Raw genomic sequence first — 26,540 nt, 5'->3', positions numbered from 1 at the left:
AAACTAAAGGAGATCATGAAAGGTGGATCGTAGTTGAAAGTATATTGTTCTTGTGAAGCACATTTGTTATTGTAGTATTTATCCTGCAAAGATCACAATTGCCATTTGGACAGATGTGGCACAAAACGTCACAAGCAACCACCCTGTACTAGTGCGGCTTCACCACTGAACACTCTATTGTGATTTGTACTTGACTATCAATAGGAAATGTCTCTAGGTCTTGTTTAATCTTCTCCATTTTCATGCTATAAAATTATTGATGTGCCTCACTGATTGCAAGGGAGGCTCTCTTTAGTATGTAAGAGTATTAGTAATGATTTAGTGCAGTGTCCTCTGCTGTGTGTGTAACCAGATTTTGGTTGACTGTTGAATTTGTAAACCCATGAGTTCCGGGAACCCACCCCATTTCATTATATCGCCTTTTTACATCAATAACTGTTCATGACTGTGATTCATCATCCGTTACATGCCCTGCTCTGTAGCTAAAACAAGATGATTGGGGGGGGGGGGTGGTTCATGCAAGTGTCCTTCTGGAAGAGAGATTTGATCCCCACTGCTAACATATTTATCAGAGTCTCTCAGTCACTACTGAGCTATCTGTCTCATCTGTGCAACTTTTAGCCTGATTGGTATCGATCGCGGACTGGAGTGAAAGGGTGTAGGGGTTGTGAGGTGGTGTCGGTGGCATACAGTGTGTGTGGGTGGGTGGATGGGGGTTGCGTCTTTTCATTTCTTGTGCCATCTCTGCTCATTTTTAAGATGGATGTAATGGATACCTTGTGCACCCGCCAATTAACGGGAAACGCTGCACACTTGAGAAATGTATTCTTTTGGCTCTAGGGACAGTCCAGTCAATATTTGAGCACAACGTTCTTTCTTTCAAAGCCATAAATGAGAGAACTCGAACCTGTGGTTGATGTGAGTTTGTGTAACACCCTGCAAGTTAAGTGCACGCCATGGAGAGGGCTGTCAGCATGGGCTTCTCTGCCATGATTGAGTGCTATACCAACAGCAAAGGACCATCTGGTTACCTAGAGACGCAAGCAAAGCTCTCATTTGTTACGATTTCATTTAGTTGGGGTTTGAGTGTGCACCCTTTAGTTTTTCTATATTATATGGGTGCATTTACAACATAAAAACCATGAGAACATTTGAAAAATGTAAACAGAGCTGAGATGGTGGAACTATCTGTTCAACCAGTCAGTCAATATGGATATACGATCCTCCCCAGTCTGCTCCGCGTTATGATCTCATTCTCTCATTATGACCTCACTCTGTTCCATTATGACCTCAACGCACCATGGGGACAAACGGGTCCGCTAGTTTACAGGAATGATAGCTAGTGTATTTATAGAGCACTTCAAACCCAAAGGTTCAAAAGTGCTGTACACAATCCCAGCTGTGTGTGTGTGTGTGTGTGTGTGTGTGTGTGTGTGTGTGTGTGTGTGTGTGTGTGTGTGTGTGTGTGTGTGTGTGTGTGTGTGTGTGTGTGTGTGTGTGTGAAAAAAGCAATGTGAATGGTAAACAAGACAATGAAGTGAGCTAAATGTAATAGTTAAAAGCCATTCTGATGGAGTGAGCTTTTAAAAGATTGCATCTGCAGGGAAGCCTGAGGCAAAGTGATGATGGCAGGCAGCACACCTGTTCTGTCCCGCTTTACTCGTTCTTTTCTACCTCATTAGTGCTCTCTCTCTCTCTCTCTCTCTCTCTTCCTCTGTTGATATTCTTCTACCCCTCACTCTAAATTCCATCTTGCTTGGTGATTTGGTCATTGTTTTCTCTCTAATGTATATTTTTATTTTTATTAGGGAATGCACAGATGTTTCTTGTTGTTCTCTTCCCCCACCCCCTGCTTCCCTGAAATGCTTTCAACAGCTAGAAAAAAAAAAACTGCCAAAATAAAGCATTTGATTGGCAAGTGTTGTGCAGATTGACACATTTACTGATGCCCTGAGCGTCAACACTCTTTGATTTTACGGGGGGGTTAATTATCCACAGTTTCTCTCAAGAGATTTCTTTGTTGTTGGTAAATAGCTCTCCTACTCAATTGAAATGGTGAACTCTGGTCTATGTTTGGAGAGAGAGAGAGAGAGGCTAAGGTGTGTGTGTGTGTGTGTGTGTGTGTGTGTGTGTGTGTGTGTGTGTGTGTGTGTGTGTGTGTGTGTTGAATAATTCAGTAACAGAAAACTACTTTGAATATTTAGAACTGACCTGGATGTTCTTCTCAAAGTATAGAGATGCATAGTTTTTTCTTTCTTTTTTATGTTCTTTATCTCAGATGAGACGGTAATGTATCAATATGTGTTACTGCTAGACAGCTTGATCAGCATTGTGGGTTTATTGTAATTATGTTAAACGTATACCACCTGGTACAGTACATCGTTTCTGTGGTGGCATTAAAAAATGGGGAGTAAAAGTGATATGTCACTTTGGAGGGAACCAGACACTGCAGTTGAGGTGTGTGTATATATATATATATATATATATATATATATATATATATATATATATATATATATATATATATATATATATATATATATATATATATATATATATATATATATATATATATATATATATATGAAAAGAAATAAACCTTCCCTCTGCTTCTCTTTGGAAGGAACCGCACACTCCCAATGATGATGGACTCAAGACTCAGTTAATGCTTCATTTTTAGGCTTTATTAGCACTTATATATATGTATATATATATATATAATATATATATATAAAGGTTAGTTTGCCATAGTTTATAATTCAGGATCTTGTGTGGATGGAGTTGGTAGTTATTTTGCAATGCTCCACATTGTTTGCAGTTATTCTGTTATAAATAAGTATTTGATTGTTCTACTGTTTCCGGGCATTACTTTGGTTTTCTTTTCAATAATGGTATTTAGAGGGTTTGGGGACACAGGCTTTGTGTTGTGTCCTTGAGCAAGACACTAACTGCTCCCTGAGTGCCCCTTGGTCGCTTCCCATTGCTTCAGATAGTAAGGAGGATCGGTCAAATGCACAAATTTCCCAATGGGGAAGTTGCAAGTAAAGAAAAAAGACGGGGTCTAAACGACGTGGCTTCCCTGTGGATCTCTGTCGTGTTGATAACATCAGACTTGCCTATGGGTGGACGGTGAATCAGAGATTGAATTCACAAAATGTGGAAAATATTAACACAAAATAAATGACCCCAACGTGTGAATTGTACTTTCTTGTCCTACTGTTAGCATGCACAATCCTTTTTGGCGCTGATGGGTTTGCGAGATTAGACACACAAACACACACAGGAACATTTTTCTAGATGGCTCACACCCTAGGAGCCATGCCATTAAAAAAGAAGATGCGTCTACCATTTGTAGTGGAACTTCAATGCCAATGAATGCCGTAATTTTTTTTAAATGCATTTACTATGTTATGTCGACCAGCAATAGCCTTTTGTAAGGTCATTATTGTTGATTATTTATGATGAGTGAGCCCCTCACCACAGGCAATCAGACAAAGCTTCACCTCCTGCCACAAGACTACAATACAAGTTATTACAATGTTGTTTTTCTGCAATTATATATGTTGTCAGAATGCTCTACAGACAGGCCGTTCCCTAAAGGAAGACATAATCAGCTGCCTTCCATTGATTGTTCATGGACTACATCTACATACAGTGAGATGATTTGCAGCCTAAATGGCATAGGAAAGAAGTTGTTTAATAATTGAAAAGAGACTGCCTAGGCTTCTCTTCTTGGCGTCCCACAGGGCTGGGGCGAGAAAGGAGCAGGCTGGGGTTGGCAGCTGGCAGAGAATAGAGGGGGGGCAACCAGCCAACTGAGTCTATTAGATGCCCAGGCAGGCAGTTTAGTCAACCTATAGTTGAGCCTAAATACTTCATACTTCGCACGACTGTCGCCCGCCGAAAAGAACAGATTTTCAAAGAAGTAACACTATGCATTATGGTGCGTTGTTGGCTTGAAAATCGCATGAACTGCTGCAAAAAACATCATGTGACGTATATCAGGTTTCAGTCAGTCAGTAATGGGTCAGCCCGTCTTATTCTCAACTAGTCAAGCAGTCCAATACAGTTACCCACATAACCAGAACGGCCCATCAACAGATGTAGAGATTGCACTACGAAAGGATTGGTATAGTTTTAGTAACAGGAGGCCTCCAGAGCCCCAGCCTAGATTAGAAGGTTTTAATTAAAATGAGCAGGGGGAGGTGGGGGGTGAACCATTTAGTGCTGGTGGTGAATCTGGAAGCTTTTTGTTGCCGTTATGGGATTAGCTTGACAAAACCAGTTGGTTCTTAATGCTTGGTGCTCAGAGAGCTAAATTGATTTTTGGTTTAAATTGTGAGGGGTGGGAATGTTTGCCTGTGTCTGTGTGCATTTGTATGTTCATGACTTATGCATGAACAGTGTGTTCATTATGTGTTACCCCACCCGTAGGGCTGCATACTAGACTACGTTGGAATTTTGAGTGTTTATTGGGTCATTAAACTGGAGTCATTGTTTTTCCTGAGTACACGGTGGTAGTCTCTCACATTAATGTGAGAACTACGACCCCCCCACTGTATTACATGTAGCAAGAGGAAACGTGGGCTGTAATAATATGTTCCATTTGTCAGCTTTGATTCCAGGGTTATTTATTTGCATGCTCAAGCCCATATTCAGCGGCATTGTCATGCACCATTTGTGCACATTTTGCCCTGAGGGCCTGTTTGATTCTGCAGCCCAGTGCAGAGAAGTGTGGCTGACATGTGTGATGCTGTTGTCCATATTGTTCCTCTGGGACTCCCAGCTGTGGATACAGCCCCTGAGGCTATACGCTGTGGAAGACGGGCTAGGGGATGCTGGGAGCAGAGGTGGAGAGGAGGGGAAGAGGGAGTATAGTGGGATGTGATTAGAAATGTTTTTGACAGATAAAATTGTCTTCAATTGGTCGCTAACAAGGTCCTTTTTTTATAATGGGGGAGAACAGGGATCAAGGTTGATCCCTTTGAACCCACACTTGTAATTGGTTTCATGTCGTGAAAATTATGAAAACTAGTCCATACCCGGTGAAGAGCGCAGGCGAAAGTAGTTGCAAACGTGGGGTTCCCCCCCCCTGTGTGCGTCCTGTTGCGCCCCCAGCCCCCCCCCCTCCCCCATTTCCCACTCGCAATCCCACAGCTGTGCAGCCGTAACCATGGCGACATTCTTTTACACAAAAACACTAAACAGCTGAGATTTGGGGAAATTGAAAAACGGGCTTCGCTGTTCCGTGCACATGGTAATAGTCAATGGCTGTGTGCAGATTCAGATCAATTGCTCCAGCCACTGAGGGGAACCGGGCAGAACCAATTTAGCCTCACCACCACTACACCACCACTACAGAGGTTTGTAGAATTATATGAGGATAAACAAAAGTGACTTTAGTTGAGTTGAATGCATTTCAAGAGTCATCAGATTTGATTCAAATCAAGTTACAAAAATGGCTTACCAGATTGAAAGGTATAACAACGAAAAGGGGTTCCAGGTCTAAATGGATTATTATACATTATTTTGCATTTCTGATGCAATAATGTTATTCAGTGGGGACTTGTAGGGAAGAATGTTTTAGAAAGACAGTGCAATACTACATAATCTTCCAGCCACCTCTGACACATTTTGGGTTAAATCACATTTAATTAGCCATGCTAATCATCTTGTGTCTGTCTTATCAGCCCCCCTCTTACCGTGGTTTAACTTGAAGGAGCTGAGACCACCCACCCACACACACACACAACCATGTTCACGGGCACCCAGCACTGCCTCTCAGTAACACAGCCAGAGAAAGGGTTCCATAGACACAGGAGATGTCTGTGACACACATTTCTGACTTACCAATTACCATCCATATTTTCGACAAGCAAGCCATTTATTATGTTGATAAAAATGGAGTCAGTGTTGAACGCTGTGACTGTAATAAGATCGAATGGAATAATAACATATTTTATTTGTAATTTAGCTAGTATAGCTAGTATAAGCCACTCAGTCGGCTGGTTGGTTTCTATCCAAAATGTTGAACCACCAGGCAAGAGCTGGTCGCAGCTTATCACAGATTACGTGCTTAGTTTCTCTCTTGGCTGGGCTATTTGATGGACAGATCAATCCAGTTGAAACCCTGTTTGAGGAGAATATGCCATTTACCTCCCCTGACACCTTAAACCTAACCTCTGCACTACAAGAAAGCATGAGCGAGCCCAGCAAAGTCCTTTTTAATCTGGTTTTCAGACCTTACAGATTGATTTCAAGTTGGAGTATTCTGTCTAAACCTTAGCAGCACCTTAATTTTTGGACACCAATACATTTCTTTTTGTTGATTTTGAGGCATGCCATATGCTTGGAAAAGAAATGTGGTCTCATTAAAACCGTAACACTTTTTTCACAGACATAATTCTTACATGCCATATGGATAAACGGCCAATAACATATTTAGGGATTTGGTAGATGTTTCTGTGTGCCAGCATGGAGTTAACTGTGCAGGAGTTGTCCTTGCTGATGCACAGTAACCCCTAAATGAAACATAACCATATTTTATGTTTCGACCATAAGCTACATTTACCACCATGACACGTTGGCATATCTACTGTGAAAAGGGTCCATTAGCTGCAGGCAAGGAAAGATGATTTTCCTTCAAGGACCTTGAGTTCAATAAATCTGAGCTCATGTTGTCTGAGCTTTTGTTTAGTTTTTTGTGCAGTGTTGCTATTTTCAGCAGCTCATGGTTTCTATTCAGCCACGCAGCCTGCAGCGCCACTGGAGCCACTGGGGACATCGATTTCCCAGGGAAGCCTCTGACTTGCAGTGTGGATTAATTCTTAATAGGGCAAATATTGAAACCCATTGAAATATCCGGGGGGTAGTTGACCAGGGCAGTAAAACAAAGCTCACCTCTCACATAATGTCAAAACAAAGCTCACCTCTCTCATAATGTCAAATACCCCCCCGCCCCCTCCCCATGCACACGCACGCATGCGCGCACACACACACCCTTCCGTTGCCCCCCCCCACACTCTTTTACCTCCATGAAGTTGAGATGTTAGAGTAATTTAGCCTAAATTGGGAATTACTGCTTTATTTTATACCATGCGGTTACCATGAAGTAAAATGAGACTGACCCACCCACCATGTTACAAAAGATAACCGGGAAGAAAATGTACTGTTCTGGAAAGTAACTGTAAATGTTAATTGTGTTAGAAGGCTGTATTGGTGTGGTGTTGACAACCAGACAGCTCGGCGTGAACAAGTGGAATCAACCCTCCCCCAGGCTGCTGCTGTAATTAAGAATTAATTTCTAGTCAATTTGCATGATTAAAAATAGCCAGAATCACACATGCAGAAATGAACAAATGCAACCCACCCATGCATACATCCCCCCTGCCACCTATCCATCCATCCACTGTGTGAGTGTGTGTGTGTGTGTGTGTGTGTGTGTGTGTGTGTGTGTGTGTGTGTGTGCACCATCCATCATCCACTCATCTAGCAATTCATCCATCTACCCATCCACCCGGTCATCTCTCTATCAACCTCTACCTTCCTTCCTCAGATAGGTGTTATCCGGCTTGGCTGCTGCATTGACTGATGACGAGCTCTGTTTTTATCTCGGGTCAAAGCCACTCAATAGACAGCAGAGTAGCCTCATACCTTCTCTTCTATTCCCCCCTATGCTCTTGTCCCTTTTCTCCTGTGTTCATCTCTCAATCCATTTTTTGTCCTGCATCTCTCCCTCCCCAATTTATCCAGGCCAAACATCTAAATCCGCCCCCGCAATGCACCTTGCAGAACATAATCCACTTATTGCACTAATCATTCAATATTGCACAGGGCATGACAGCCAACACTCCTATGGAACAAGAGAGGTCCATCTAGTGAGGCTACTGCCTGAGCTTCTCTGTATTTATTCCAACATCTCAATTGTTGTTTGAGCTGCCCAACAGACACAACAAGAAAACACACAAGGCAAAACATTAAGTATCCTGCGCAGTGGGCTGAGGTTGGGAACAAAGCCACAATTTGCACAAACTAAGAGCCCAATATCATCATAAATAATAATAATCACAAAAGAAAGGACAAGAAACTGATAATTATGAGAATCATACACAAGGTATCATTTGTACACAGATGCACAGAGCATGTTGATAATATTCAGTTGCTTGTCCAGTCAGCCTAGCACCTCCATAGAAAATGAATCCCAAATGGGATACCAGCCATGTTTTACGCAAAGAAAAAATAAACAAATTGTTAATTAAAATAAACAACTTCTGGTGTTTTTAAATATTCCTCCAGCAAATTTCTGTTCCTGTTTCCCCCTCACATTTTCGCTTTGAAATCTTGAAATTATACATGAAACCTGATGAGGCCAATGCTGTTGGCTGTTGATTTATTTTTGTGTATGAGCGTGCAGCTGCTATTTCACTTGTCCTTGAAATCGTTCTTCACAACGGCTGCAGGTCGATTCTCATGGCTGATTCACAGTGGGTATAGTGTTGCTTTAATGCTTTTAGCTAAATACCATGTCAAGAGGAGCTTAAACTCTTAGTAAGGTATTTTCACATAAGGAATTTGACTCTGATTTGACAAAATGCACTTATTTGTCATAAATGATCTATCGTGCGTAGTTACAAGTTGGCATGGGAAAACATTAAACCATACCAAACCGCTGGAGGAACTCCTAGCGGGACCCAACCAAACACAATTTTCTCCATATACTATAGTACCGTAGAGTCATTTTCAAATCATAATATCGAAATATTGGACATAATCCAAGTATGGGACCAGGTACCACAGTGAGCAAAGCATTGATGCAGACATGCTTGCATGCATGTGAATATGATTGAAGCCCTTTTCTATATCTCAATCTGTCTTTATCTCGTGTTCAGTCTCTCTCATCTCTACCATTGTTCTCCGGCTTAGTACGCCTTTTCTATGTGTCCATATCTATCTATACATATCAGAGTGGTTGATGTCGAAGATGAATGAAGGCACTTTCCAGCACAGAGCCCCATACACATGGCTATGTTCAAACTGCATGGCTAATGGGGCCTTGTGCTATGCGACTCCCCTGGGTCCCTCTGCTGCTGAACAGCATAATGGCATCATCTCACGTTGTCTTCATACTTCATTAACCATTCGCATCCTACGGCCCTCCTCCTCCCTGTGTGTACTGGGAGTAGTAGGGAGGGGGAGGCGGGGCTGGGGGCGGTTCTGCCACAAGGTCCCTATCTATACTGTGCTGTATTGTTCAATTGAGCATGGAGAGAAAAACAGGTAGGGGGGGGGGGGGGGGGAGCGATGAGAGAGAAGTAAGAGAGGCAAGGCGACAGAGACGGAGGGGGACGAGTAGAAATGGAGAGAGGGAATTCCACTGTGACCTTTGTTGCTATTCCCTGTCTAGGATAATCAAGGAGAAAGCTTGTGCTTGGACAGGCAAGAGCCATGCAATTTATCAGCTCCTGATTGACCTTAGAAGCTTGTATAGTGGCTCCTGTACAGGCGCATGAAGGCACGCGTGCGTGCACACACACACACACACACACACACACACACACACACACACACACACACACACACACACACACACACACACACACACACACACACACACACACACAGGATACATTGAAATTCCATGCCATAATTAAAATCCATGTCCAATAAAAAACGCTGCAATTTGTTTCAGTGATAACATGCTTGGCAACACAGCACATACTGACTGACACAAGGAGAACAGTTCATTACATGGAGTACAATATATAAAATAGACTATACCACAACATATACATTTATAAATACATTTATTATACTGTATTCTTAAGGCAGCATGCCCATGTTATGCTGATATGGATACTGCTGATGACTTATTTTTATTATCTTAGTTTCTTTATTATTATTGTATGTTGTTGTAGGGCAGTACTATGACAACCTCACAAAATTGCATTCCGCTTTTTGTAGCTGTATGATTGACAAATAAACTTTGATTCTTAACTTGAATAGGGGAGAGGTGTCACCTTGATTAGGGGAGAGGTGTCACCTTGATTTGGTCATATCCACAATTTTTTTTTTTTACAAATCTCTTTATTATTTTTTTTCAGACAACAGGGGCATCATGACAATAAAAAAATGAAAACAAAGAGGTCTGATTTTTTTTGACAAAACAAAAACAAAGACAAACAAAACAAAACAACAATTAAACAATACACAGCACAACAAAACAAACAGTAAAATGGATACAGTAATCAATGTAATTTTTAAACGTGAGACATAGAAAATAATAATAAAGTAAACAGACAGGACAAACAACAGACAAGACACTCATTCATACCAGGGAACAGGAAGGGGAAAGAAAGGGGGGGGGGAGGGGAGGTTGTTTCTCTGCACAGAATATTAATTTATGAGTTATTTTTCATAGTAGGGAAGTCAATGAGGTCCAGAAAGGTTATACAATTTAGTGGAACATATTAAGAAGTCATTGAGGGAGAACCAATGTAGCTTCGACTTCAAGAGAGACACTAATTTGTGAGTTCTTCCACCATAGTAAGGGTGTCAATGTGGTCCAGAAAAGGTTGCCAAATTTTATGAAACATCTTCAAAGAGCCGCTAAGGGAGAACCTGATCCTCTCAAGTTTGAGACAGTATAGAATTTCATGAATCCATCTGTTGTGTGTAGGAGGAGAGGGGTGTATCCAATTAAGGAGAATAAGCCTCCTAGCAAGTAGGGTCGTGAAAGCAATAACTCGGCGTGTTGAATTGCGCACAATAGGCGTTACTGTGGTTCCGAGAAGGGCTGTGAGGGGATCCGGGTCAATTGGTTCACCCAACACCACCCCAAGGGTGTTAAACACCTCTGACCAAAATGTTGACAATTTAGGGCAGGACCAAAACGTGTGCATGTAATCTGCTGGCGATTGTTTACACCTATTACAAGCATCGGACCTCTCAGGGTATATTCTGGCCAGCTTTGCATTGGTATAGTGGACTCTATGTAATATCTTGCACTGCAATACTCTGTGCCTTGCACAAATAGAAGAGGTATGTACCAGGTCTAGAGCATGATTCCACTGATTGTCTGACATGATAATCCCGAGGTCTTGGTCCCAAGTAGCCCTCAGGGAATCCAACTGAGTCGAATTAACTGAAAAGATTGTGTCATATATAATTGAAGTAAGCTTCCTTTCACCAGCTCTAAGGGATAAAAAGGAGTCTATCACCGATTCCGGTGGCCGGCTCGGGAACTGAGGGTTCTGGCTTTTCACAAAATGCCTGATTTGAAAGAAACGAAACATGTGAGAATTGGGGAGGCCGAATTCAGCAGACAGGGCTGCAAATGAGGAGAAGACATTGTCAGTATAAAGGTCTTTGATGGACCGCAGTCCCTTGTCTGCCCAAATCCGAAAGACAGGGTCAGTACATGATGGAAGGAAATGATGATTCCTGTATATGGGTGCTAGGTTTGAGGACCTGTGTAGACCAAATTGCCTTCTAAACTGGTTCCAAATCTTTAATGTATTAACTACGATAGGGTTTTTGGACACTTGTTTAACCGGTAGGGGTAGTTGAGAGCAGACCACCGACCATAAAGAGAGATTCGAGGAAGCTGCCTCCATGTTGGCCCATTGGGGTTGTACTGCAAGAATCAAATTAGTATTCCAAAAAGTTATTTTATGGATATTGGATGCCCAATAATACTGACGGAGATTGGGAAGCGCCAAACCACCCTCGGATTTTGGAAGTTGAAGGACCGTGCCTCTAATTCGAGCTTTTTTATTACACCATAAAAACGAGTTAATGAGCCGATCGAGTGTAGAAAAAAAAGATTTGCTGATGAAAATCGGAATATGTTGAAAAGGATACAAAAAACGGGGCAGCACCACCATCTTTATCAGGTTTACACGTCCTAGTAATGAGAGAGGCAAGGTGGACCATCTATCCAAGTCAGACTTAAAGCGTTCCACCAGGGGACTGATGTTCTTTGCGAATAGCTCTATGAAAGTTTTAGTAACGAATATTCCCAGATATTTAAATCCCTCTGTAGCCTTTTTAAAGGGAAAGAGAGTTTGAGGAAGCTCGTCGGCCAGGGCATTAACAGGGAAATATTCACTCTTCTGGAGATTAAGTTTGTAACCAGAGAGTTTCCTGAATTGATCTAGGATATGTAAAATTGTAGGAACAGAGGATGACGGATTAGAAATGTACAACAGAAGGTCATCTGCATACAAGGAGAGCTTATGCATAGAGCCAAAACGGGTAATGCCTTGAAACCTCTCTTCATTACGGAGCCAAATTGCCAGAGGCTCGACTGCGAGCGCAAACAGCGACGGAGATAGAGGACAACCCTGTCTATTTCCACGGGAGAGGGAGAACAGGCCAGATCTCACTCCGTTAACATTGACCGAAGCTACCGGGGAAGTGTATAAAAGCTTAATCCATGAAATGAAGTTAGGGCTGAAACCGAATTTGTCAAGGATGTAAAACAGATACCTCCACTCCACCCTATCAAAGGCTTTTTCCGCATCTAGGGAAAGCACTAATTCAGGAACCCTAGTGGTAGGAGAGTAGATGATGTTAAACAGCCTTCTCGTGTTGGAGGACGAGTGCCTTCCCGGCATAAAGCCAGTCTGGTCAGAATTAATTAGGTCGGGAGTGACTCTCTGGAGACGGATAGACAAGACTTTGGACATAATCTTGAAATCAACGTTTAAAAGAGATATGGGTCTATAACTACTGCATAAGAGTGGGTCTTTATCCTTTTTCAGCAGCAATGTAATTGATGCTTCAGATAGAGAAGGGGGTAGCTCTCCCTTTGAAAAGGCGTCATTAAATACCCGTACCAAAATTGGGGCCAAAACGTCGCAAAATGTTTTAAAGAACTCTGTGCTATAGCCATCGGGCCCAGGTGATTTACCACTTTGTAGGGACTTGATTGCCTCTGATACTTCCAAAACTGTTAAAGGAGCTCCAAGGTTAGTGGCAGAACCCTCATCCAATTTTGGGTATTCTAAGTCTTCTAGGGGATTGGGCCCCTCCCAGTCCTGTGGACAGGTCTCGGAGGAATACAAATCTGTATAAAAAGCAGAGAAAATCAAACTAATCTCCCCTGGGTCTGTCCTAACCTCACCCGTAGGTGATTTTAATCTAGGGATCAGTCTGGAGGCACTGGCCACCCTTGCCTGGTATGCAAGTAATTTGCCCGCCTTGTCTCCTTGTTCAAAATAGCGCTGCCTAGTCTGTAACAATTGTCTCTCGACCTTACCAGTTGACAACAAGTCATATTGAGCTTGTAGTTGTAATCTCTTTGTGTACAAGGTGGGCGAAGGATTGACCGAATATTGGCTGTCCAAATTTCGAATGTCGGCTGAAATTGCTGTCAATTTGGATTGCTCCGATCTTCTGAAGTGGGAAACAAATGAGATAATTTGTCCGCGGAGATAGGCTTTGAAAGCTTCCCATAATACGTTACTGTCAATATCTGGAGTGTCATTGGTTTCAAAGTAAAATTTAATCTGTGACTCAAGGAAGTCCTTAAATGTAGGTTCAGACAACAGCTGTGGGCTGAATCTCCAAAACCTGGAGGGTGGTCTGCTATGTGGAAATTTTATATCTACAGATGTCGGGGCATGATCGGAGATAACTATGCTATGGTACTCGCAGGAGAGAACATTATGCAATAATTTGTCGTCAATTAAAAAAAAATCTATTCTTGAGTAACTGTGATGAACTTGCGAGAAGAATGAAAACACCTTCCGAGTAGGAAACCTAGTCCTCCAAGGGTCACTTAACCCAAGTTGGTCAGCATGATATTGCAAAACTTTGGCTGATTTTGACAAAGTAGTTTGTTTAGTAGATGACCTGTCGAGATCTAAATTCTGGGCTAAGTTAAAATCTCCTCCAATGATTATCTGATATTCATCAAGGTTGGGTATAGAAGAAAAAAATTTGGAAATAAATTTGTCGTCATCCCACGTTGGAGCATAGACTGAGGCCAAGACCACGGGGGTGTTTAGCAATTTGCCCGAGACCATAACATACCGTCCATTTGGATCTGACACAGTGGTGTTCAACTCAAATGCAACGTCACGATGTATAATAATGGCGGCCCCTCTAGAGCTTTCAGAATATTTTGAGTGGAACAGGTGGCCCATCCACGGCTTTTTAATACGCGACACCCGAGCAGTGCGCATATGTGTTTCTTGTAAGAAGCATACGTCTCCCTTGAGCTGCTGTAAATGTGAAATCACCTTTCCAGCTTTAATGACACCGTTCATTCCCTTAACGTTCCAAGAAATGAAACGGAGATTCCTACCACTCATCGACGTCACCCTTTTTGATATGCCGGTATCTGAGCAGAGAAAGGGGAAGGGAGAGGAGGGGAGGAAGGGAGGGGCTCACACATACACACACATCCAGAACAAACAAGAAGGAAAAACATATACATAAACCCGGTTCTCTGAGAACACGGACCCTCGTTCCAAAGGGAGCACCAAAAATGCGTATCACTCCGGATACAAACCTTCCTGACATAAGTCAGTCCTAATCCTACCTACTTAACTTCCGTTCCCCCTATATTGAACAGTAATTGATAACCCCATAACCCACCCCCCTACAAACTGCTGAGTGAGAAAAGGTATACAATCCAAAAAAATATAAATAAAATATAAACAGGTATATTACCCTCCCTTTTCCACTCAGCGCACACCTTAAGTGTAAATAACAATCATCAATTCGGCATAATCTGATTAGCAGTGTTATAACATCATTCAACAAGCAGGTAGTAACAAAATATATTCCTCATTAGTAAAACAAAAACAGGCATAATACAATACACATATCCTATCTCGAAAATATTTCACTTGTAAGGTAGTATCAAAATAACCTCCAAAAAAAACCTGTAGTGAAAGCCCAATTAAAAAGTAACTTAATTTTTTTTTTTTTTTTTTTTTTTTTTTTTGAAAAAATAAGTTTTTTTTTTTTTTTTTTTTTTTTTTGTACTCAGGTTTAGGCTCCATAGTGAGGTGAAATACACATAAAGAAGCTATAAAATGAGCTTTTACAAAACCATTTGGAAAAACCATGTAAACGAAAATGTCATTCAAACTTGTTTTCCCTAAAATAATTGGCTACCCTAAGGTCACTTAAAGTTTTAGGCTGCACAATAAAAAGTATATGGGAGAGTAAGCTCGGAATAACCTATACATTCAAAATACCCATCTTAACACAAATAAAGTGCATTTATAAAGCATTGACAACAAAATCTTTACAATAAAACTTGAAAACCAAATAAAATAGAAATAAAATAGCCCTAAATTTTCCCCACCACCCACTCCCCCTCCCCCCTGCGAAAAAACAATTGGCCGTCTTAAAGTCTCTTAAGTCATTTAAAGATCAAATCGACACTAAAGGTGTTTCAACTACAGAGGACCGACATTATGGCAACTACTGCATCAAGGCCACATTACAACCGTTATATATAGGTACAAAACTAGGGTCAAAAGAAAAGCCCAAATAAGATGGCAGATGGCTCAAATTAACGTAAGCATCATTATCCCAGAGGACTATTTATAAGGGGAAAAAAAAGGAGAGTATAAACATAGGTATAACACACATGTAAACAAGAACAAGCAATGCTAAACAGAAATAAATAAATAAAGCAGGTCCTAATAAGCCTGACTAGTACTCCTCTGTATTACAAGGGCAACCACTGTTTATAAGTGACATAAGGAAAGTACCAGCCAGAATTAGAACAACATTTATGTAGACAGCAACAAACAAATTAACAAAAGTAAAGCAGGTCCAACCAGCCTCATAGTATGACAAATAAAAACCAAGCCATCAAAATAATAAGGAGAAGGAGGGAAAAAAAAGGGGGGGGGGCGTCTGTAATAGTCAATTAAATAAATGATTGGCCCAAGGCCGTTTAAACTACGTAATCAACACTCCTAAGGGAAATAGTATTAGTCTGATGTACACAAAAACAATAAAAAAGAGAGAGAAAAACATAAAGAAAGTCGGCTGTTGTATACAAAATTAATTTGGCTAGAGAAGCAATTGTTCATTCACAAACACACATATTTAAGATTATAACAAAAACGATCAAATTAAAACTAAAATGTATTTAAACAAATCGGACCCGTCATCTCGTCCAACGTTAGCCAGCGTCAAGGCTCGTCAGTCAGTCACAGCTGGGTTAGTCCATGTAACAATATACAGTAACAGTCGGGCTAGATACAATTACCATGTCCATGAAAAGTGAATATATTAACTCAATGTAGTTGCGGCATAACACACTATTACCATAAAAATAAAAGGGAGGGGGGGGGGAAGTAGGGAGAGGAGATGAGCATATGTCCAAACAAAAAGAGAGAAAAAAAAAAGGCGTTGCATCAAAACAGTGCTGCCGTCCTAGCTGAGCCGCGGCTAACCAGGCAGGGACCCAACTAGCCGGCTAACAGCCCAGCCAGCCCGGACTATTATGTCCAAGTCCAAAAAGAGCAAAAAAATGAATAGAAATAAAATTGGTCCCACATCAAGCGATACAATAATCAGATTGAGCGTCACGAAAGTACACTGTCCAGATGGAAAAAAGAGAAAAAAGAGCGCATCTTCAGCCCGGCAATGTTAATTTGTGTCCAGCTGCAGCTCGCCAGCTAGCGAGCGGCTAAGCTAGCAAGCTAGCAGCTAAACAAGTCCACGCAGCAAACAATACACCTGCCAGGCCAAATACAGTTATCAAACCCAATTCTGAACAGATCAAGTCATAAGCAAAGCACCCAATACTTGCGATTAGTGGCGTTTAGATGTGATGTACTTTTGAGCCTCTTCAACGGACGCCAACCGGACCTTAGCTCCGCCGTTCTCGTTAGCGATCATCAACTTGGATGGGAAGTGGAGAGCAGGCCGGCAGCCAAGCTTGTATAATTCGGCCATCACATCACGGTACTTGACGCGCTCCTCCATAACATCCTGGGGATAATCTTCATGGATGGCGATTCTTTGACCCTCATATTGCAGGTTTCTCAGCTTGCGTGCCTCCCGAATAACTCTCTCCTTGATCGGAAGGTTGTGGAAGCGAATGATGACATGCCTCGGCTTTTCGTTAGCACCCGGTTTAGCCTTTAGCGACCTGTGAGCTAAGTCCAATTCGGGCGGTTCAGGCAGAACCTCGTCTCCCAGGAGTTCGAACAGGAAGGTGGAGAAGAAGGTGGTAGGCCTCGTCCCCCCCTCAATCGACTCTTTCACCCCGACAATACGTGCATTCCAACGGCGACCCCTCGACTCGAGATCCGAGGCTTTAGCACGCAGCTTAGTGTTGCTAGCAGTTAGCTCCGCGCAGGCCGCCTCCAGGGAAACAATGCGGTCACTGACTGAGTCCGCGTTAGACTCCAATGATGTAATACGCTGGCCATGATCAGTTATAGTGGCATGTACAAGATCTATTTTAGACTCCAGCGATGTGATGCTTAATTTAAATTCAGCCGAAAGAGCCGCCCTGTGGTCTTCTAGTAGGCTAGTCAATGCCTCCATGTTGATGTCGCTAGCGGCGGTACCGGCTTTCATTAAAACAGTGTCTTTTTTGGCGTGAGTGGAAGCTCTAGTGTCCATGCTTCGATGTCAAAACTGAATCGCAAACTATATAAATTCAAATCATACCATTTATGAGGAAGGTAGTGGGGTTTCTATTTAGGTAAAGATGTGAAGCGGGGGAGCAGAGAGAGGACACGTCTACTCCTCACTCTGCATAACCGGAAGTCCCGGTCATATCCACAATTTAACTTTTTTGGCTAATGTAAGATTTGGAATGTCTTACTGCTATGCCAGCAATTACTGGTAGTGATAATTCTCACTCTGTTTTTCATGCCTCCTCCCCCAAGCATTATGAAAGTGTCATAACATAATAAATGAGAGCTTCACCGTCTGGAAAAATCTGACACCTACTCTGAGAAAACAATTGCTCACACAAATTTAAAATGAATAATTTTCAGAGAATCACTTTTCTCCTTTCTATTTTAGACATATTTAACCTGAACCTTTTTCATGTATAATATCATGTCCACCCCATTTAACTTTATGATTTTCATATATCTTAAAAACTAGCAAAGACGAAAGTTTACCCGGTTGCTCCCCTTTTTCCTAACGGACTAACATACAGTACATTATATTGGAATCATAAGACCAAATATTTAAGTATTTTTTTGTAATGGGTATAACAATGTTTTACATGGTGACATTACAGTGCATCACATCAGCCTAGAGTTGTGACTCCTGACATTGGTTAGAGGGCATCAGTCTGCCGCCTGGTTTAACTGCTGATATTACAAACCTCACGGGGTTTTATGATTAGTATTCGCTTTTTATCATCTTTCCTCAGTTCCTCTCCTCTGCTCCTCCTCCTCCTCCTCTCTCGTTCTATTTTCTGCTCTTTTCCCTACCCTTCACATGTCCTCCCACTCCACCCTGTCTCTCTCCCTCCATGTCTTTGTTCTCTCTATTTTGCACTCATTTGATGCCTCTATCTGCCCCCCCATCCCCTATCTCTGGTCTCAGTTCCCTCTCTCCCTTTAACCTTGGCTTTATTTCCCACTTTTTTTTATACTGTATGTGCATTTTGCTCAGTCTCTTTCAATTCATGTTCTTGTCTAACCCAGTGGGTAATGAGTGGTAGCAACGCTGTGCAATTTTTTTTTTTTTCAATGTTGCTTTTCAGCCTTTTAGAAACCACACGTGTTGCATTTATACCTGCTGTGATTTTTCTGTGGTCAAAACCTAAAAGCATCATACATTTGGAAATGTATTTAAAAAAAAAAAAAATCAACCCTTATGTTATGGGTTCTCTTTTTTACATTCAGGATTTTACTGTGACGTCCGTTAGATTCAGTCTTCCTCAGCTGTCTCATTTCCTCAGCTGTCTTTCCCCCAAAAATAATCCCCACAAACCTTCTCTGTCTCTTGTTGCCTTCAGTTTGAGATGGCACAGTTTTGTTGGAAAGATTTTCTACACAGTACAGTCCTTAGTGTTAGTTTATTCATTTGTAACTCAGACAGTGTACAAATCTAACAACCAAATGGGCCCTTATGGGTACATTTGGTTACATTTGTACACTCTCAGACATTGAGGTTCTCTTTCTTGGCAATAAGTTATGCGTCTCGCTATAATTCATAGTGAGACACTCAGTCATGCTACTCAGATAACCAAGGTTACGCTCGTAACCCAAAGTTCTCTGTCTTGGCATTTGTTTGGTGTCTCACTATGCTTTCCCTAGGTGAGACACTCACTCATGTTACTCAGAGCACCCAGGGTTACGTTAGTAACCCAAATAATTTACTGTGTAAGCCAATTCAAATCTCTCTCTCTCTCTCTCTCTCTCTTCCTCTCTTCCCTCTCCAGTACTCGTCGGCGGGCTGCGGGCTGTCCCTCCACCACAGTGAGAAACCAGAGCACGAGGAGGTGTGCGAGTACCGACCCTACACCTGTCCCTGTCCCGGGGCCACCTGCAAGTGGCATGGCTCCCTGGAGGCTGTTATGCCTCACCTCATGCACGCACACAAGTCCATTACCACGCTACAGGTACAGTATACTGTGCTCTGCAGTATCACATTTCAGTGTCTGTGTGAGATATTCCACTGCTCCATGAGAGGGAAAATGTTCTGCCTCCCCAACAGGGTCAGTACACTGGAAAATCCTGAGTGTATTTAACTCTTGACAGTGTACAAAATAAAATCAAATGGACCATTCTTTGGGAAGATGTTAGGGGACCATAGAAAGAGCTTTGTGAGAGCAATCCAGCAGTGGGGCACTTATGTTGTTTATACAATCAAATTCTTACATTCTAAAACCAGGGACTCTGTTCGTGTTTATTTTCATCCCGCGTTTTCAAAACAAAGTAGTCTGTGAAAAGATCCAAGATTGGATTGGTCAATCAGCCACTTTGTGAAGCAGTTAAAACAATCACATTCATTTTGGCATTCTGAACTCAAATGTTGGGCAAGTCTTTCACAAATCTGTCGACAAACAATCACGGCTGAGTCCAATGCCAGAAAAGAAGTAAAAAGAGAGCAAAAAATACATCTAACTATAAAGTAGAATATACAGTAGGAACAGCATTCAGACGGTGGTGAGCACATCGGGAACCAGACATTGACATTTTAAAAAGTGGAAATTGGCACTTTAAAGCTGCAATGCATTACTTGTATGTACTGCCCGGAATTCAAACCGCATGTACTATATACTACTATATTGTATTAAAATAAGTTCTGGATTGCAGCTTTAATCCATGACTTATAAATGACATCATTCTTTACTCTTTGTACCTATAAATCTTGGTATCTGTATTTTTTGTTCTGTCTCTTATTTTCTCTTTCTCTCTCACCAGGGGGAGGACATTGTCTTCCTGGCCACAGACATCAACCTGCCAGGCGCTGTGGACTGGGTGATGATGCAGTCGTGCTTCAACCACCACTTCATGCTGGTCCTGGAGAAGCAGGAGAAGTACGAGGGCCACCAGCAGTTCTTTGCTGTGGTTCTACTCATCGGCACGCGCAAGCAGGCCGAGAACTTCGCCTACCGCCTGGAACTGAACGGCAACCGGCGGCGGCTGACGTGGGAGGCTACGCCGCGCTCCATCCACGACGGTGTGGCGGCGGCCATCATGAACAGTGACTGCCTGGTGTTCGACACGTCTATCGCCCACCTTTTCGCAGACAACGGCAACCTGGGGATCAACGTCACCATCTCCATGTGCTGAGGGGGTGTGCAGGGAGGGAGACCATACACACACACACACACACGGCTGTAGTATTGATACACGCTGGTAAGGGACAAAGGAGTTGTTGTACATGCAGGGGGGCTCGTTGCGTTTCCCTGAGCAGGCCACAGAGACATGAGGGAATAGACATTCCTGTGCGGTGCTGTGCTGTGCTGTTCTATGACTGGCTCATTATGTTGGCAGCCATTTCCCGTACAACGACCCGTGAAAATGCCACGAGTCATTTGAGTGGAAAGCATGTGGAACATAACATGACTGATTTTAAAGAAAATGTTTTCCCTTTTTAGCGGACGATTGCCACTTCGGTCGCGTGCATAATGATGAGTGCCGTGTCATTTACAGCAAGACTCAAGTGAATTTACCAAACTCCAGTCACCACTACAGCTGTCGCAACAGTGCAGTGTGGAGTGTTACCACATACCACAAAGCGATACTGTACTCTTTGCTCCCTTTTATTTGTGTGTGTTCCATATTTGCTACCTGAGGCCTGTTCGTTTCCTTGAATGATAGGATGGTAAGAATCAGTCTTTTTCAGTCGACGTCCTCGCCTTGTTAACAGAGACCATAGGAAAATAGGGGACTGTTGTCTTCTTACTGCTTTGTCCAGGACCGATGCAGAGAAAGAGTGATGCCTTTGTCTGCTGCTTCATATGGTGGGCTTGGCCAGGAACCCACTCAGGCCCTCTGTCTGTACCCCAGGCGCGATCACTCCCCCTCTCCCTCCATCCACGCCCTACAGCCCTGGGAATCTCAAACTAGACATAAACTCAAATACTTTCTCATGTCCCCCACTCTTCCACCCAGCCATCGAGTCCTGATTCACTGGGGCTCTGCTGCTTACCAGTTTCACAGCTGACTGGGACGGGCCACTTGAAGCCCCCCTAGCTGCGTCTTTTGAATTTGTTTTGTATTTCCATGCAGAAACCATTCTGCTCACATTTAGAGGAAAGAAAAATCAACCGACTCCTAAGCTATACCATGTCATCCATTCAACCGCTGAAATCCATGAGTTGCAGTCCCAGACATTGGTGGTAAAATACTCAAGTGTGTCCATGAGAGCACCAGAAACCACTCTGTACAATGCTGGATTACTACCTCCTGTTTACCCCAATATTTTCAATGGTTCTTGGTCATTCCTGACAGTCCTGAGAGCCCCAATCGTGTGTATGTCACTCAAAGCAACAAGTGTTACGAGTTAACCACTTAAGCCCTATTCAGAAATAAAAGGAATAGCTCATCTACAAGCTTGCGGTGTGACACATTGTGAGCTTGCAGATCTGCTTTATTTTTTCTTCCTATTTATTCTATCTATTCCCAAAATAGGGACTCCAGGTTGAATGTGGTTTAAACGTACTTACCAGAAGAGTGCCCTGCTATCTGCAGGTCTGCAGCAGTTATCTAAATGGCAGTAGCTACCAGAAGAAAAGAAAAAAACATCTGTCGGGATGATGGTCTACTACAGTATGTAGTGATTCCACAAGATGGTGGTTATACATTTGTATTTGCCAACTAACGGCTTTATATTTCAAATTAACCCCAGAGAAGAATGCAGGTGTCATACCACAGCAAAAACCTAACAAGCAAACTAACAAAGAAACAAAGAAAACACTAGTGCACAAAGGTACACGACCAGATGTATTATTAATAACCATAATAAGGAAGAATTGGTTTTGTCATGATGTGTTCAGTAGGTTTATGACCATGCAGACTTTCAGTAAAAAAATAAGAAAGGGTTTAAAAGTACCCGTGACAGCAGAAAAATGCTCGTCTTCATCAAGTAATGTTTAACAATCACTGTCTGGACCAAACTATGATTTACAGGGTTCCAACATTTAGAAAATGAGTTTGATGTAGTTGTAGACCCACTGTCTTGTCACATATTGTGATATTTGTTATGGTTAAGAATTATTATTGTATAGTTAATAGATTATTAAATTATGACCCAGCCACTATCAGCATAATTTCTCTTACACAAATGAGCAAATTAATCAAATCCAGAGTGGAGGGGGAAAAGAGCAGAATAATGAAAAAGAAAATGTGTAGGGACCCTGGTTAAAACAATGATTCCGTGTTTATTTCTGTTTGTCAGTTCTGCACTGCTCGGAAATCAGACATTGCAAGTTTTGTGGTTGGATGCTTGAATAAATGTCACAAAATGCAAGGCAGATGTCATGTCATGCTTTTGTTCGCATTATAGACACATCGTTGTGCTGTAAAAGGCTGCAACGAAAGCCTTGAAGTCAAGCTAGCATTCTCGGGACCTAAAGGTTCCTTCTTTGAATCTCTGGCCCAGCATAGAAAGCCCAGACAAGGAAAGTTATGATGAGGGAACAAACTTCCATCCATTAACGGCTACTGTCGGGGTGCACTTCAGCAAGGCGTTAAGTGTAACTGGTTCAACAGACCTGCTCTGCTCCCTGATATGAATACATTCTTAATGTATACTGTGTAGGCTACAACACCTAATAGGCCTACCTGTGACAGCAGCAATACAATGGTGTCTACTTTCCTACAAGCGTCCCAGTGTCAACACGACATTAAGCATTGGTCTGGAAACTGTCTCACCTACAAACTGCCAACTAGCAGTGTTGGCTCGTGGGGTATGAAACATCCTTTGGTTTGCAAATGAAATATTTTTAGGAGATTATTTGTTTCACTCTGTAACACCTCTGTTGATATAGACTGTGCTGCGGAACCATGTTAATCCTCAGCCTTTTTAATCTCAGTTAAAAGCTATACTCAGATTCCCTCTTGTGGTTTGTTTACCCACCAAGGCCTTACTTTTCTACTGATGACCCCCTCCTTGCATGTCTGATGGGTTCCTATACCCTACAGTGCAAGGATTTCTTTTTTAAGTTTTTAATGGAAACCCTACACGGGGAAGTGGAACTAAGAACTTCGTTATTCTTTTTAAAGAACTTTATATGAAAATAAAATACTGTTCTATGCCATTTAAAAATCCATAATGGCTTGACGAGGAAATATGTCATCTTACTAGTTAGTGCTCTACGACGGCCCCTAGTGGATCGGAATGAAACCAAACTCTTGAGAACTGACAACAAGTCGCTCACTTGAGGCCTCATCACTTTCAAAGCTCATGTGCTACTGTGGGATAAGAATGATTTGCTATTATCCCCATACTGTATGTCTCTATAAACTTTCGTAGCAAGCAGTGCAACCACATGGGTCGGGAAGGAACCCGTCTCTGCACTAGATACCTCTGACAGTGACCATGGACAAGTCTGTAACCTCACCACTCCCTGTATGGATGCCGATGTACCACGGGACAACTACCCTCAGGGGTAATTCAGACCGCTGCAATTTCTTCCCACAACATTCTACTTAATTTATGCTCCGTCACATGGCGGTGTGTCGCACCCCTAAAATAGCTGATCTACATCTGCGACGCATTGTGAGCTTGCAGATCTGCTATTTTCTGCATGCGACATTGTCCTACAACAAAGTATAATTTGAGCTTAAAAGACTGTCGTCACATTGCATCTTTGGCCTGAACTAGGCCTCGCTCACAAACCTCCAGTGTTCCCTCTATGTTCATTCAGCAGTGGTGTGCTGCAAGAGCAAGAAGTTAACGCCATCTCTGAGAAAATTATGGATAAACCGAGTATAATTGTAGCCTAATTTTCATCATGAATACAAAGAAGTGTAAACCTTATATTTAAATTGAATTATATGAAGGTTCAAAGAAAAGCCTTGTAGTGCGCAGCTTGCACTAGCACTGTAATGGGGACCAAAATGGAACAAATGCGGAGCTAAAACTGATAAATATCCCACCTTAAGCACTACTGCTGCATATAATTGGAGGAAACATTGCGTTCTACTAATCACCTCTACTATACTGCTCTCTGACTTTCTAAGAAATGTTGAAATATTGCAAATGATAATGTAATGATATATTTTCTAAAAGGAAAAAAGAAAAGAAAACCTCATTGGAGATTTATTCTGTTGTGATCATTTGAAATGTATTAATGTTCATGGTTACTCAGTTGTACAGAGATTTGTAGGTAATTTTGTAAATTGCTTATCTGTTGATATTGTTACTCTGCTATTCCAGTTTGTGTCTCAGCCTAGAAACGGTGACTGAACAGTCAGTTTGGCCTCTGCAAGCTCTGCTCTGTTATGTAAACTGTCTCAAGGAGACAACACCTATTCAGTTAGTAATTGAGACGCAAGGCAGAAGATGATGATTTGGGATGAGGGCATTCAGTGGATCCTTGTTAATGGAGATATGCAATTTCAAATTCCCATTTTAAAATCTCAAGCAATTATATCCTTCCAAATGCCACTTTTCAACAAGCTAAAGTCGGAAGATGATTACTGATTAAATTAACAGTGTGGTGGTTTTGCCAGCTCTTGCCCCAAGTTGTCTTAAATAATTAGCAGTCTAACATTTATTTTTGGCAGACCTGCTGAGGCCAGAGTGTCTTTTCAGTCAGAAACACTGATATCAATACATAAAATGGCTTTCACTGTTTTTATCTGTTTCACATTTCGCATAATCTGACACCCCCCCCAACACACACAGAACAAAAAAACCCTGCTTTGTCAAAAAGTAAAACAATATAGGATAAATAACTTTTTACTTATGTATCATAAGCACTCAAGGCTCCATTAGTCAGTTGCACAATAACCATATTTTCCCCATCCCTTGTATTTATTTTGTAGCTTTATTATATGTTCTCGACACAATACGGTATGTAGGAAATCGATTTGTCTAATATACATTGAGTTTGTCAAAATTGTATGCATTGCTCATTGAAACCACTGGGATCCTTGAGTCGCAATCTATTAAGTATATATATACACACATCACCATATTCATCATTTAAATATCATTTTTATACATACCAGAAATACTATTTTATCCAGTCAACTTGTAACTGAATCCTGTGATGTTTCTGTAACAGACTTCTTTGTCATATAGAAATCTAACTTTTCTTCAACTGCAGTAAGCCATAATGCCAAAACATGGCTTTTTCTTAAGTCAGATTATGGAGCCAGATGTGACATTACAGGAATTTTTTTTTGGTCCATATGAGCTGATGTTTTACATTTTCTGTAAAGAGCAGATGATTGTGATCGATATTATCAGTGTTGATAATGGTATTGGCCTGGGCAGAACCATAGGAATGTCTTTTTTTTTATCAATGTCTTGACTTAAAGATTTTAGTTTGATCTTGTTTGGTGTAGTATTGAATTTTTCCTGACATGTTTGTATTGAAAGTGTGGAGGAGCATGTAAATGAAAACTGCAGTGCATAAAACAAAAGTCATCCCTAATTAATTATGTATACGGTGTGGGACATTTTGTCATTTAAAAAAGGTTTCTTTTGGAATCATTCCTACAACAAGCCAATTTTTCCATCCACAGCATTGTCCTCTCATGTTCTTGGACTAGACACCTGCTCACTTTAAAGGCTTAAACCTAACCCTTAAACTGGCACATCAAACAATTGTAACAAAAGGCAAAGCAAAATTTGACATTAAAAACTTTGAAGTTATAAAGACAGTCCTTATATTCAAAACGAATGTCACTAAACAAATCACTAATTTCAACAGAGTGACACTACAGTATGAGGTGCTGTTCATGTACCGCATTCATTTAGTGGAAGTACCAGGTGATCAGATTGATGTGATCTATTGAGCTGATCAAAAACAACCATTACAATTGTGCATAAAACATACTCACTCGGTTAGGTTTTATTATTAAATTGACTTATTCTAGGCTTTATTCTAATTACCAACCTATAGTAAAAGG

At 41.6% G+C, this 26,540-nt stretch overlaps 1 protein-coding gene across 1 annotated transcript in view; it reads left to right on the top strand.

Moving 5' to 3' along the window:
* siah2l (seven in absentia homolog 2-like) overlaps positions 1 to 20,744 on the top strand; it is a gene marked incomplete at its 3' end in the record, with an annotated part of 37,654 nt that extends 16,910 nt beyond the window's left edge. Inside the window, exons 2-3 of the mRNA XM_080436358.1 lie at positions 19,388 to 19,567; positions 20,373 to 20,744. Of these exons, the coding sequence (XP_080292484.1) occupies positions 19,388 to 19,567; positions 20,373 to 20,744 (552 nt within the window). The remainder of the gene's footprint in view (positions 1 to 19,387; positions 19,568 to 20,372) is intronic.
* Between the last annotated feature and the right edge of the window lie 5,796 nt (positions 20,745 to 26,540).

This window comes from Gymnoscopelus braueri (genome assembly GCF_963280865.1).
Source record: "Gymnoscopelus braueri genome assembly, chromosome: 8".
Classification (NCBI taxonomy): domain Eukaryota; kingdom Metazoa; phylum Chordata; class Actinopteri; order Myctophiformes; family Myctophidae; genus Gymnoscopelus; species Gymnoscopelus braueri.
Note: the sequence above shows the minus strand (reverse complement) of the source record. Positions and strands in the feature narration are given on the sequence as shown.